Raw genomic sequence first — 14,617 nt, forward strand, 5'->3', positions numbered from 1 at the left:
CCTCATGCCTGTCTGCCTTGCGGGTTCCCATTTTTCCCTGTGTTGGATCTGCCTCAACTCATGGTTTTTCTCTATAAAAATCCCTGAAAAGGCAGGGTCCTTGGCAACCCATTTGGGACCCTTCTGTCTCTCGCTCGGACAGAAACTTTTTTTCTCTCAATAAATATATTCTGCTTAAAAAAAAAAAAAAAAAGTAAATTAAATAGAGCCAGGTGTGGTAGCACATTCCTGTAATCCCAGTAGGTGGGAGGCTAAGGAAGGAGAACTGCCATAAACTCAAGACCAGCCTGGGCTACATAGTGAATTCAAGGCCATCCTGAACTGCATAGCGAGACCCTGTCTCAAAAACAAAGAAACAAACAAATAAACAAAAATTAGATACAGGGTAGAGAAAGACTCATCAAAGAGTTTGTCTAAGACAGGTTAAGAGTGTTATAGGCTGGACTCTAAATGTCATCCACAAATGCAGATATTGATCATATACTGAAGGCCTGAGCCTTAGCTGATGGTGTTATTGGAGGGGGTGGGAACTCTAAGAGGTGGGTCTACTTGGAGTAAAAAGGTCCTGGGGCACCCTGTGAGGCTGGGTTTTGTCCCTAGACTCTCCATCTCTGCCTGTTCTCTCTCACAAGACGGTCATTTTGTTCTGCCATATGCTGCCCAGCCTGTTAAGCCTCACCACAGGTCCACAGGCATTGTAGCCAAAGACCCAGGACCATGGACTAAAACCTCGGAAACTGTAAGCTAAAATAAACCCTTCCTCCTGTAAGGTGTTTATTTCAAGTATTTTGTCATAACAGAACACTGACTAATACAAGGAATAATTATGTATCAAAAACAAAGTATCCATGATGAGGCTGAGACAGAAAAGTTTTTTTTTTTTTTTTGTCTTTTTCCTTTTTATAGGTACCAGGGATCGAACTCACAACTGCCTGCTTGCAAGGCAGACGCTTATGCCACTGAGCTAAATCTCTAGCCCCAAGAGACAGAAAAATTTTGAGAGAATTAAATTATGTGCCTGCCTACCACAGTGGTTGGCACAAAGCAGTCAATCAATAGCAATATTTAAACATTTTAGGGAGATGTAGCTCAGTGACAGACTGCTTGCCTAGTATATGCAATGCCTAGGGTTCAAATCTCCAGTGCTGAGACAGAGAGAGAGAGAGAAAGAGAGAGAGAGAGAGAGAGAGAGAGAGAGAGAGAGAGACAGAGAGACAGAGACAGAGAGAGAGAGAGAGAGAGAGAGAGACAGAGACAGAGACAGAGACAGAGACAGAGAGGACAATGAGGTTGCTAAGGCTAGGTGTTGAGAGGATATTTCAAAGTTGAAATGGAGCTGGGTATGGTAACATACCTGTAATCCTAGCAATGAGGGAAGCTGAGACATGACTGCAAGTTCAAGTCCTGTTTCAAAATAAAAGATGAGCTGAGGATGTAGCTCAGTGCAAAGACTCCAGGTTCAATCCCTACTACCACAAACAATTATAATCTTAGTCATAAAGAAGAATGAAATTATATCATTTGCAGGAAAATTGATGGAACTGAAGTGGATCATGGTAAGCAAAATAATTCTCAGAAAATTAAATGTTGCATGTTTTATCTTACATGAACAATCTGTAAATAAGTAGCTAAATAAACAACAAACATGAGATGACAGAAAATAGACTTTAAGAGATAGGGAAGGCGATCAGAGGAGGGAGGAGGAAAGGCAGAGCCAGGTAATAGGGATGCAAATAATCAAAATATGTTATATGCATGTACCCATATGCCAAAATGGATCTCGTTATATTGTGTAGTGTTACTAACATGCAACATTTAAAATTTTAAAAATATACCTACCATATTGATAGAAACATTTTAATTCCTAGTAGCACTGTATTAGGGAGAAAGAAGCACTACTAGAACACATACAGTTGATGATATTAGAGATTGCATAACTGCTTTGGAAAATAATTTGGGCTTATTTAATAAAGCTGATGAAGCACTTATCCTATAACCCACCATTTTTAAGTATATATGGCATGGAAACTCGTATCACACACAAAGATGTGTGAACTAGTTGTTCCTCACAGCAAAACTGGAAACCAACAAAATGATTATTAATTTATAAAGTTAATAAAGAAGCAACTTCTGGTTGAGTAATGGAAAGCTACATAGCATTGAAATTGAGCACAGTTACATACATGAAGACTGGCAGGTCTCAGGAATACAATACTTAGAGAAGAACTTGTAGAACAATACATATTTACACAAATTTAAATATCAAACAAAAATATATCATTAGAGATACATACTTTGATGTCAAAGTAAATCTATAAAGAAAAGCCACAAAGTGAAAACACAAAATTCAGGACAGAAATCCGGGAGAGGGGAGGGAATAGGATGGAGAATACAATAAAACCTTGCATGATGAGTAACTTGTTCTTTGAGTGCTCCACAAGATAAGCAGGCATTTCTGATGAATTTTAACATGAGAAATGAGCGATGGCTTGCAATACAAGTAGTATGTGATGCTGAATGTCACATCATCACCACTGAGTCAATGGTTTCCCCTCCCTCCCCCCCCCCTCCGCAGGACTGTGGATGATCATCTCCCTGTGGCAGAAGGTTATGGAGAAGATCTCATTTGCAGAGGAAGAGGAGAAAAAGGCAGAGGAAGAGGAGAAAAAGGCAGAGGAATCCATCACTTCAAATGTGATTAGGGAGAAAGGTAAACAGTGCAAAATTTTGTAGAAAAGCATCACTTAAAGGCTGTGGCAGTGTGAATGATGAATCTACTTAACAGCAATACAATATCACATTTCTGTGAAATACTCAAAAGGAGGCAAAAGTAAGTTTCATTAGATAAATTCTTTGTTAAAGCTGCATGAAAAGAAGAGTCCATTGAGCTAACAGATAGCAGCAATTCAATTAGTGATAGTGAAATTTGTTCTATGCAATAAACTCTCTTATCTCTATCACATCAATCATGAAGGTTTTCAAAAATAAGTCAGGTGTGGTGGCACACACCTGCAACCCCAGCACTTGGGAGGCTGAGGCTGCTATGAGGTTGAGGCCAACCTGGGCTACAGAGTAAAACAACAGCCTGAACTGCATAGTGAAATCCTATCTCAAAAAGACAAACAACAACAAAACCAAAAAACAAAACCAGCAGTGGCTGAGGGACGGGGAGAGAAACAAGAAGCCAATTTGCCCTTCCCATGAGCCAGGTGAAGTACAGGCTGGGAGACAAGAGCACCTCTACCCCAGCAAGCAACCAGCTGATTCAGAGGAGCACAGGCTGAGTTGATAGCAACTGAGGTGCAGAAACAATTTAATTCTTGTATTGTTTGATTGACTTTGCAGGCCTAAAGCCTATTTAGAAGATAACAATATGCAATATGGCAACTACAGAGGATTTCCTTCTGTCTTGATTTTGAAATCCAATATTTTTCTGTTTCATTTCTTTCATTTTATTGTTTTGTTTTATTCAGTGTTCTCTCCTGATTAATTTTATTCTGTTGTTTTATTTATTCTTTATTATGTCTGATGATATGGGCAGCTATTTGGAAGACAACAAGAGTCATCATTAGAACAAGAAAACAAGCAAAGAGCCCTCCTTCCTGGTAAGCAAGCAACGGGGTGAGTGAGTACCCTGTGCCTCAGGGAGAGAACCAGTCAGCATCTCCTGTGAGCCTACCTGCACACAGGCTGAGAAACACACCTTTCCCCCACCTCGGTTAGCAACCTGATGGTGTTGAGGTCAGCTGGAGTTGGTAGCAACTAAGAAACATAAAGCAACTAAATGGTCATATTGTTGGGTTGATTATGCTGACCTGGGGCCAGCGGTCTGAGCATCTCTTGGGAGGATGACAGTATGCAATAGAGCAAATAGAGCAATAGATGGGGGGTTCCCTTCCATCTTGTCTTTGAAGGCCAATATTGTTTTCACTGGTTTGCTTTGTTCTGATTGTTTTGCTCTATTCAATATTCTGTTTTGACAGGTTTTATACTGTTCTGTTTTTGGTTTGATATGGCTATACCTGAGTGAAAGGACAATTGTGACGATAACGAGATATTCTGTGGTACCTGTTACTGTTATCCCAGTATCCTGCTCTAAAGTTCTGTACCAACTTCAGTGCATTGTCTCGATTGGCTTTGTTCTGTGTTTTGTTGTATTTTACTATCTTCAAAATAAAAAAACAAAAAAAAGTCATTATTATAATCACTGATTTCCTATTACCCTGTTTTGAAGTCCTGTATTACTTTCACTGTTTTATTTTGATTGGCTTTATTCTGTTTAATTTTGTTTGGTTTTATTCTCTTTAAAATAAAATTTTTTAAAAAGTACAAGTTAATTTATTTTTCTTTATACTTTGCATTTTCTTTATAATTTTGTATTTTATTACAGTATTATGATTTTATATGAATTTTTTGGAGTTATGGAACAAATCATGAGTTTTCATTATTTCTTAAGGGAAATTTCACTCTGCTATACAAGTGCTTTGAGTTACAAGCATGTTTCCAGAACGAATTATGCTTGCAAATCAAGGTTTTACTGTACTGACAGCTTTAAGCTACACTTGAGCCTCTGTTGCTTTTTAAAACTTACACGTTATAAATTTTTACAATTCTATATATAATAACAAAAAGAATGGGGGAGGGGAATTAAAGTGAATACATAAACTGTTGAAAATAGACTTCCTAGAAAAATCATGCCTTACCATGAGCTAAAGCAGCTGCCTCGGGGAATGGGAAGAGAAGCCAAACCACACCTTCCTGTGAGCAGCCAGTATGTGGGCTGGGAGACAAGAAGAGTCCCTCTCCCACACCCACCTCCCCATAAGCAATGGACTGATTTGGAGGAAGTCAGGCTGAAATGATAGCAAGTGAAGTAAAAAAAAAATAACTCAATGCTTTTATTGTTTCATTGACTTTGCAGGCCTAAAGCTGGTAGTTCAAGCAACTATTTGGAGGATAACAATATGAATTATAGCATCTGTGGGGGATTTCTTTCTGTCTTGTTTTTGAAATCCAATGTTTTATTCTGTTTTACTTTTTGTTTTATTCCTATATCTGGTAACCTGAGTAACTATTTTGAAGATAACAATATGCAATATAACAACCACTGTTAAATTCCTATCATGTTGTTTTGAAAACCTCTATAGTTATTGTTTTTGTTGTTGTTTGGATTTGTTTGCATCTTGATTTTTCTGTTACTTCTTTTTTCTCTTTAAAATAAAATTTAAAAAAGAGAAAATAGACCTAGCTTACACAGGAAAACAATTTCTAAATAACATTGAAAGAGTAGGTCCAATTTGAGACATTACAATTTTTGTTTGCTGTCTTTTTGAGACAGGGTCTCCATATGCTGTGAGATGTTACCATTTTTAAAATATTTTATTTTGAAATAAAAAAATTTTTGAGACAGAGTTTCACTATGCAGTTCAGGCTGGCCTTGAACTTACTTTGTAGCCAAGGCTGGCCTCAAACGTACAGTGATCCTCCTGCCTCAGCCTCCAGGGTGCTGGGATTACGAGTGTGCACCACCACACCCGGCAAAAATGTTTTCAGCCATTTTCTTTCAGCACCTGCCTTGTTTTTTTTTTTTGTTTTTTTTTTTTTTGGTGCTTTTGGGGTTTTTTGGTACCAGGAATTGAACTCAGGACCTTGTACCTGCCTGTGGTACTTATTGCACTGAGCTATAACCCTGACCTTTGAAATAATTTTATTTATTTTTAAATTTTTTTTTATTTTAAAAAAGGGTAACAAAACAGAACAAAATAGAACAAAGCAGATCAGAAGAAAACAATGTAAGTGGCACAGGATTTCAAAACAAGACAACAGGAGATCAACAGTGGCTACCATAATGTCTCTTGTTTTCTTCTAAATAGTTGTCTGTATCTTCACACACCATGAATTCATACGAAATAACATAGCATAAAGTTGATCAAAACAATAATGAAGGCATTACAGGCCTTCAAAGCCAGACAATAGGAAAATCAACAATGACTACCATACTGTTTCTTCTTCTCTTCAAATTAGCTCTCCATACCTTCATGTATGTTGAAATTAAATACAAAACAGTCTAAAAACCACTCTAAACAAAGAATAAAAGGCATTACTGGATTTCACAGCATGACGATAGGAAATCCACAATGGATACCATGTCTCTTTTTCTTCAAAGTAGCTGTTCATATCATCATGCATAATAGGATTGATTCTCATAAACTATTTAGGAGAAGTTCTAGGCATGTATAAGCCTCTACATGTATATCTATCCTTTGTGAATTAGAGGGAAAAACAAAACAAATTACTAGAAAAACAAGAAAAAAGACAAATAAATAACAATATCAAAGTGCCCAAAACAATGACTTAGGCCTTCAAAAGTAGATGGTAGGGATGTAACTAAGGTTATTTTACATAGTGATCTTCAAAACAGTTCCTCAGATCACCAGACACAAACATGCAAAATTGATCCAATCCTATGAATGTTAACTGTTTTGTTCCAAGAGCTAACAGAATTTGTAGCACAATCTTCTTAGCTATCTTAAGTGTGTTTTTACAAATTTAGATATTTTTTTCTTTTCCTTTTTTTGCTCCTTTACCCTGAGATGTTATTTTTTCCCTTTTGAGCAGATTATTACCCTTTCACAATATTTATTGAGGATTTTTGTATCTTATGTACTCTTACCATTTCTTACACTAGGGAGACAATACAGTATTTATACATGTGCGTTTCATTTATTTCACTTATGAGTATGGTCTTAAGTCACATCCATTTACCTATAAAAGCCCCAATTTGATCCTTCTTTATAGATGAGTAGTACTCCATTGTATAAAAGTACCATATCTTTTTTTATCCATTCCTCAGTTGATGGGCATTTAGATTGTTTCCAAGATCTGACTATTACAAATTGTGCTCCTATAAAAATGGGTGCACATATATCAGTGGTATCATGTTTTCAGTTCTTCTGGGAATATGGCCAGAAGTATAATAGCTGATTCAAATGGGACTTCCAATCTCGGCTTCTTGAGGAATCTCCAGACAAACTTCCACAGTGGTTGCACCAGTCTACACTCCCACCAGCAGTGTAGAAGAGTTCCTTTTTCCCCACAGCCTCTCCAGGATTTATTGTTGGAAATTTTCTAGGTCCTGGCCATTCTTTCTTGCATGAGATGGAATCTCAGTGTTGTTTTAATTTGAATTTCTCTAATAACCAATGATGCTGAACATTTTTTCATGTATTTATTTGCCATTTGTATTTCTTCAGCTAAGAAGTGTGCATTCATCTCAGATACCCATTTTTGAATTGGATCTTTGAATTTTAGGGGTCTATTTTTTTAAAAAACTCTTTATATGTTCTAGATAGAAGTTCTTCATCTGAGGGACAGTTGACTATGATTTTTTCAAAATTCATGGGTTTCCCTCTTACTCTGTTAGAGATTTCTTTTGACATACAGAACATTTTAAGAAGAAAAGATCCTAGTGATTGATTCTAGGAAGTATTTCCTATGCAGCTTTGATTTTTGTTCATGAATTCTCTGCCTACCTCATGTCTTCAAGGTTCCTACCTTCTTTGTATTCCAGCAGATTTAGTGTTTCTATTTTAATATTTAGATTTTGATCCATTTTGACATTAGTTTAGTGCATGGTGATAGGCATGAGACTAGTTTTTGTCTTTGGTTTATGGAGAGCCAGTTTCTAGCACCACTTATTAAAGAGACTATCTTTCTTCCAGGGGACATGTTTGGCCCCTTTGTTTGTACTAGCTTTGTAGTATAACTTCAAGTCAGACATTGTGATACCTCCTGCCTTGCCTTGGTTGCCAAGAATTGTCTTTGCTATTCTAGGTGTTTTCTAGTTCCAGATGAATTTTAGGAATGATTTCCCTAGATCTGTGAGGTAGGTTAACGGTATTTTTATTGGGATTGCATTAAATATGTTTTAAAATTTTTTGAAGAATGGCCATTTTCACAATGTTTGTTCTTCTTATCCATGGACAAGGAATGTCATTCCATTTTCTGAGGTCCTCTTCAATTTGTTTCAGAGTGCTATACTGTTCAATGAATAGATCTTTTACTATCTCTGCTAAACTGGTTCCTACATATTTCATTTTTGGGGATGCTATTGTGAAGGGTGTGGCTTTTCTTACTTCTCTCTCAGTGAGTTTGTTATTTGTATACAGGAACGCTATTGATTTCTTAGTGTTGACTTTGTATCCAGCTACATTACTGAATTTGTTTATTACATATAGAAGTCTTTCAATGGAGTTTGGGGGTCTTCTATGTAGACTATCATGTCATCTGCAAATAATGATAATTTAACTTCATTTCCTATCCTTTATCCTTTTATTTTTCTCTCTTGTCTAATTTCTCTGGATAGTATTTTCAGCACTATATTAAGTAAGAGTGGTGATAATACACATCATTGTCTTGTTTCTGATTTTAGAGTGAAAGATTTCAGTTTTTTTTAAGAAGAAAAAGGAAAAAAACAGAAAAAGGGTACAAGTAATATAAATCTAAAAAATAAACAGTAAGAAATCACTAGTTATTAGATTACATATTCTCATCTTAGAAATAGTTGTTCAAGTTACAAAATTGAAGCACATAAAGTGGACTTTCAAACAGTTAGAGTGCAAACAGTTTTGTTCAGTGATCCAAACAACACTCAGTAATATGGTTATCTATCTTACACACTTAAACATATATGCAGTTATAACCTTTAGAACACTTTCTTTTTTTTTTTTTTTTTGTAGAATGACAATTACACATTTTGGGTTTTATTACTCCCACAGTTCTTATTACTATTTCTGAAGAGAGTAAAACCAAATGCGACATATCAGAACACAGTCAGTTAAATCAAAAGGATGGACATAATAGATAATGTAAAAACAAAATATAAGGTGGTCAACAATGGTTACCATACTGCCTCTTGCTATTTTAAGAAGAATTGGCAGTTATAATAAAATTGAACTAATCAGGAAAGAATAAAACCAAAGCATTGGAGACATTACAGGATTTTAAAAGAAAATAATAGTCAATCGGAATAGCCGCCATAATGATTCTTATTGTCTTCACTGTTATGCCTATACTTTCGATCTTCGTACTATCAAGCAAAGCAGAATAGAGGAAAATCAGTCAAAACAAGATGGTGAGGGCAATACAGGATTTCAAATCAAGTTAATAGGAAATCAAAGTAGGTTACTATAATGTATCCTGCTATTTTTTATTTATTTTTCCCTTAATTAAAAAAATTAAAAGAAAAAAATAAATAATTTTTAAAAAGGGGGGATTGAGAGAAGAGGGCATAACAACAGAACAGCGCAGGTTATATCATAACCATTTAAGCAAAACAGTGTTTCACCACAAGATATCCTGACATAAAAATAGTTGCCATAGTGTCTCTTTCCTTGAAATCTTTGAGTATAACTTCTTATACTGTAGCACCAAACATATCCAGACACTATAAAACCATTCAAGAGAATGACATTATTACAGAGTATTTAGAATCAATTGACAGAAAATGAACAATGGTTTCTATATAAACTCCTTGTCTATGCTAATATTATCATATATAATAAAATCCAATAAGATACCACCTTTAAGACCAATGGAGACTGAAGAATACACGCTTGATGGGACTTCAAAACAAGATAATACTAAATCAGTGCTAGCTATTATGATGTCTTGTTTTCTCCAAAATTGCTGTTCCTACCTTCTGATCTTCTCTGCCTCATTTCTGTTGAGCTCTTTTTCTGTCATTTGTTGTCAGTTTGTCATTCTTCATTTCGTTTTCTGCTCCATTCATTGTGGCCTCTCTGCCACTATTTCTGGAATCTTGGTATTTTCTTTTTTTAGACTATCCTGCAGTAATCTCTGTAGAGTTGAATTGGTGGTTGCAAATTCCCCTAGTTCCTCTTTATCCTGGAAGCACCTTGTTTTTCCATCAATTTCTAGGGACAGTTGTGCAGGATATATCAATCTTGGGTGGAGGTTATTATCTTTCAAAGCTTGATTATTTCCCCCCATGCTCTTCGTGATTTGATGGTTTGTGCCGAGAAGTCTGCTGTAATTCTGATGGGTGTTCCTTTGTAAGTGATCTGTTTCTTGTCTCAGATGGCTTTTAATATTCTGTTCTTACATTGGATTTCTGGAATTTTGATTATTATATGCCTGGGTGTAACTCTGTTTGGGTTGTAGGTGGCTGGTGTCCTGTATGCCTCATATATCTGAGTATCTTTACCATTTGCCAAATTAGGGAAATTCTCTTGGAATATTTCTGTGAATAGCTTTTGTAGTCCATTTGTTTGTGTCCCTACTTCTTCTCTTATGTTCTTAATTCTTTTTTTTTTTTTTTTTTTTTTTTGTCTTTTTCGTTTTTATCGGTACCAGGGACCGAACTCACGACTGCCTGCTTGCAAGGCAGGTGCTTATGCCGCTGAGCTAAATCCCCAGCCCCTGTTCTTAATTCTTAAGTTATAGATCCTCTTGTCATCTTCTAGTTTTTGTATTGTTGCAGTTTGTTTCTTCATTATTTTTAAGAAGTTTTTCGACTTCCGGGAGAACATGGCGGAAAGATAGCAGCAGCTACTGAGGCTCTCTGAAAGACCCAGCTTAGAATTCAGGAATGGTGCGGAGTAAGGAATCATAAGCAAGAGGAGATATGCCCCGCTGACCCAAGAACGAACTGGGCTGAGAGAAACCAACTGGGAATGCAATCCTGGTGCTATAACAGGAACAGAAAAGCCTCAGTGTAGAAGCTGGAGCCCACGCCATTGGAAGCCGCGATTTGGGTTTCCCGCCACCGCTGCTGCATCTACATCAGCTCGGCAGGGAGAGAGATGCGCGAAAGCTCTGAGAATGGGAATGGGTGAACGGAGAGGAAAGCAGGACGGGTGGGGAGTTGTGCATTGACCTGCGGTGAGTGAGAGAAACTGGGAGTCTTCCACGATCTAGGAAACTCCAACAGAGGACATTCTGGGACCAGGCAGACTTGCAGGAACAGGGCACTGCAGTGACTTCAGTCATGTATCCCCCTCTCAAGCGGGATTGGTGAGCAGTGCCTAGCCTACATGACGCTGCTGGCTGAGATCCAGTAGGCTAGCACAGCCCAGGTCCCAGCTCCTGAAAGTAGATTGACCTGGAGGGGCAGGCCCCACATAGGCTGCCTGGTCTGCAACTTCCTGGTGCGCTGTGGTGGGCAGGAACACCTAACCGGCACATTTCAATCAGACTGTAGCCGATAGGGAAGGAAGCTGGGCCTCCTATATACACTTGCATAAATAAGGAACAAAGAATATGGGAAGAGGCAGCAACAAGAAAGGGTTCTCGGCCCCCAATCCGAGAAAGAGGCAATAGCAGACCAACAGATATAAAGCAACAGCACCAACAGATATAAAGCGCTATCTCCAGAGCCTCATAGACAAGTTCAGGAATGAAGTTATTAATGACCTGAAGCTAGAAATAAGCAGAATAGTTAGAGAAATGCTAATCATCACCCAAGAAAAAACAGAGGGTGGAATGGAAGAACAGAAAAAGAGGGGAGAATTGTTTAATGGAGAAAATAGAGGAAGCATAGAATATGTGAAGCAAGTTCAAAGAGGTTACCAGGAAACTAAAAACTCTATCGAAAACTGGCATAACAGCTTGAAAGAAACTAAGGACAGATTATCTGAACTGGAGGGCAGATTTGTAATATGGGAGCATGAAATGAAAAACTTCTTAAAAATAATGAAGAAACAAACAGCAATAATACAAAGACTAGAAGATGATAAGAGGATCTGTAACTTAAGAATTAAGAACATAAAAGAAGAAGTAGGGACACAAACAAATGAACTATAAAAGCTACTCACAGAAATAATCCAGGAGAATTTTCCTAATTTAGCAAAAGGTAAAGATACTCAGTTGTATGAAGCATACAGTACTCCAGCCATCTACAACCCAAACAGAGCAACACCCAGGCATATAATAATTAAAATTCCAGAAATCCAATACAAGAACAGAATACTAAAAGCCGTCAGAGACAAGAAACAGATCACTTACAAGGGAACACCCATCAGAATTACAGCAGACTTCTCGGCACAAACAATCAAATCACGAAGAGCGTGAGGGGAAGTAATTCAAGCTTTGAAAGAGAATAATCTCCAGCCAAGATTGATATATCCTGCACAACTTTCCCTAGAAATTGATGAAAAAACAAGGTGCTTTTAGGATAAAAGGAACTAGGGGAATATGCAACTACCAATTCAACTCTACAGAGAATACTGCAGGATATTCTAAAAAAGAAAAATAGGAAGAATCCAGAAATAGTGGCAGAGAGGCCACAATGAATGAAGCAGAAAACAAAATGAAGAAGACAAACTGACGACTAATGACAAAAAGAGCTCAACAGAAATGAGGCAGAGAAGATTGGATGATAGGAACAGCTATTTTGGAGAAAATGATGTCTTAAGAGGTAATACTGATTTAGTATCATCTTGTTTTGAAGTGTCATCAAACTTTTGTTCTTCTGTCTCCATTGGTCTAAATAGGTTGTATCTTACTGGATTTTATTATATATGATAGTATAAGCAAAACCTTTTATAGACAAGGAGATTATACAGAAACCATTGTTCATTTTCTGTTACTTGATTCTAAATACCCTGTAATACTGTCATTCTCTTAAATGGTTTTACATTGTTTTGATACATTTGATGCTACAGTATATGAAGTTATACTCAAAGATTTCAAGGAAAGAGACAATATGGTAACTACTTTTATGTCAGGATTATCTTGTGGTGAAACACTATTTTGCTTAAATGGTTATGTTTTGAACTGCACTGTTTTGCTGTTATGCCTTCTTTTATCTCAATCTCCATTTTATTATTTACTTTTTATCTTTTTAATTAAGGGAAAAATAAATAAAAAAATAGCAGGATATATTATAGTAACCCACTTTGACTTTCCATTATCTTGATTTAAAGCCCTGTATTGCTCTCACCATCTTGTTTTGACTGATGTTCCTCTATTCTGTTTTGCTTGATAGTACCAGGTTTGAAAGTTTAGGCAACAGCTGTGAAGATAGTGGGATTCATTATGACGCCCATTCTGGTTGACTATTATCTACTTTTGAAGACCTATAATGTCTCCAATGTTTTGGTTTTGTTGGTTTTGTTCTTTACTGTTTTGTTCAATTTTATTATAACTGATTATATAGGCAATTCTATTAGAGACAGCAGGAGGCCTTGTGGTAACCACTGTTGATCACCTTGTATTATGCTTTTACATTATCTATTATGTCCACCCTTTTGATTTGACTGACTCTGTTCTCTTATGTCACATTTGGTTCTACTCTCTTCCAAAAAAGTAATAAGAACTGTGGGAGCAACAAAACCCAAAATGTGTAATTGTCATTGTACAAAAGAGAGGAAAAGAAAGTGCTCTAAATGATATAACTGCATGTATATTTAAGTGTATAAGATAGATAATGATATTACTGAGTTTTGTTGGATCATTGAACAGAACTGTTTGCAGTCTTACTGTTGGAATGTCCACTTTATAAGCTTTAATTTTGTAACTTGAACAATTATTTCTAAGATGACAATATGTAATCCATTAACTAGTGATTTCCTACTGTTTATTTTTTTCTGTAAATCTGTATAACTTGTACCCTTTCTCTGCTTTTTTTTCTTTTTCTCCTTAAATAAAATTTTTAAAAAAGAAGTTTTTCATTTTATGCCCCCATATTACAAATCTGCCCTCCAGTTCAGATAATCTGTCCTTAGTTTCTTTCAAGCTGTTCTGCCAGTTTTCGATAGTTTTTAGTTTCTTGGTAATCTCTTTGAACCTACTTTATGTATTCTATGTTTTCTCTATTTTCTCCATCGAACAATTCTCCCCTTTTTTTTCTGTTCTTCCATTCCACCATCTGTTTTTTCTTGGGCGGTGCTTAGCATTTCTCTAACTATTCTGCTTATGTCTTGCTTCAGGTCATTAATAACTTCATTCCTGAACTCGTCTATGAGGCTCTGGTGATAGCACTTTATATCTATTCGTGCCATGTGTGTTATTGTGTGTTTCTCAGGATTGGCGGCCAAAGACCCTTTCTTGTCGCTCCCTCTTCCCATAGTCTTTGTTCCTTATATTTAAGCGTGTATAGGAGGCACAGCTTCCTTCCCTGTCGGCCACAGTCTGTTTGAATTGCGCCGGCTAGGTGTTCGCACCCACTGCAGTGTACTAGGGAGACACAGACTTGGGCAGCCTCTGCTGGGCCTGCCCCTCCAGGTCAATCTACCAAAGGCTTCACCTCTAGGGTGCACCTTCAGGCACTAGGACCTGAGTTGGTCTAGCCTATTGGGTCTCAGCCAGTGGCATCTCACAGACTAGGCACTCCCCACCAATCCTGCTTGAGAGGGGGATATGTGACTGAAGTCACTGTAGTTTCTCATTCCAGGGAGTCTGCCCAGTCCGAGTATGTCTTCTGCTGAAGCCTCCTTCTCTATGTAAGGGTCCCAATTTGCTTACTCACTGCAGGTCGATGCAGGGCATCCGGCCAGTCCTGCTCCCAACTCCTCTCAATGCTTCCAACTCTCCGAGCTTTCGCGCCTCTCTCCCTGCTGTGCCGACTGGGACGCAACAGTGGCTGCAAGTAATTCAA

The 14,617-nt window shown here is 37.3% G+C and overlaps 1 protein-coding gene across 8 annotated transcripts in view; it reads right to left on the minus strand.

Moving 5' to 3' along the window:
• Window positions 1-14,617, minus strand: part of LOC100727223 (phospholipid-transporting ATPase FetA) — a 122,528-nt gene that overhangs the window by 79,389 nt on the left and 28,522 nt on the right. For 6 of the 8 annotated variants that reach the window (XM_063225835.1, XM_063225853.1, XM_063225861.1 and 3 more), the window contains one exon: window positions 1,355-1,404. The exons of the other annotated variants lie outside the window; for them this stretch is intronic. In XM_063225835.1, the coding sequence (XP_063081905.1) occupies window positions 1,355-1,387 (33 nt within the window). In that variant the 5' untranslated portion in view covers window positions 1,388-1,404. Of the gene's footprint in view, window positions 1-1,354; window positions 1,405-14,617 lie in introns of those variants that run through there. 8 annotated transcript variants of the gene reach the window in all.

Source organism: Cavia porcellus, unplaced genomic scaffold (genome assembly GCF_034190915.1).
Source record: "Cavia porcellus strain 051 isolate PalLab524CR breed Dunkin Hartley unplaced genomic scaffold, mCavPor4.1 scaffold_1, whole genome shotgun sequence".
Taxonomy (NCBI): domain Eukaryota; kingdom Metazoa; phylum Chordata; class Mammalia; order Rodentia; family Caviidae; genus Cavia; species Cavia porcellus.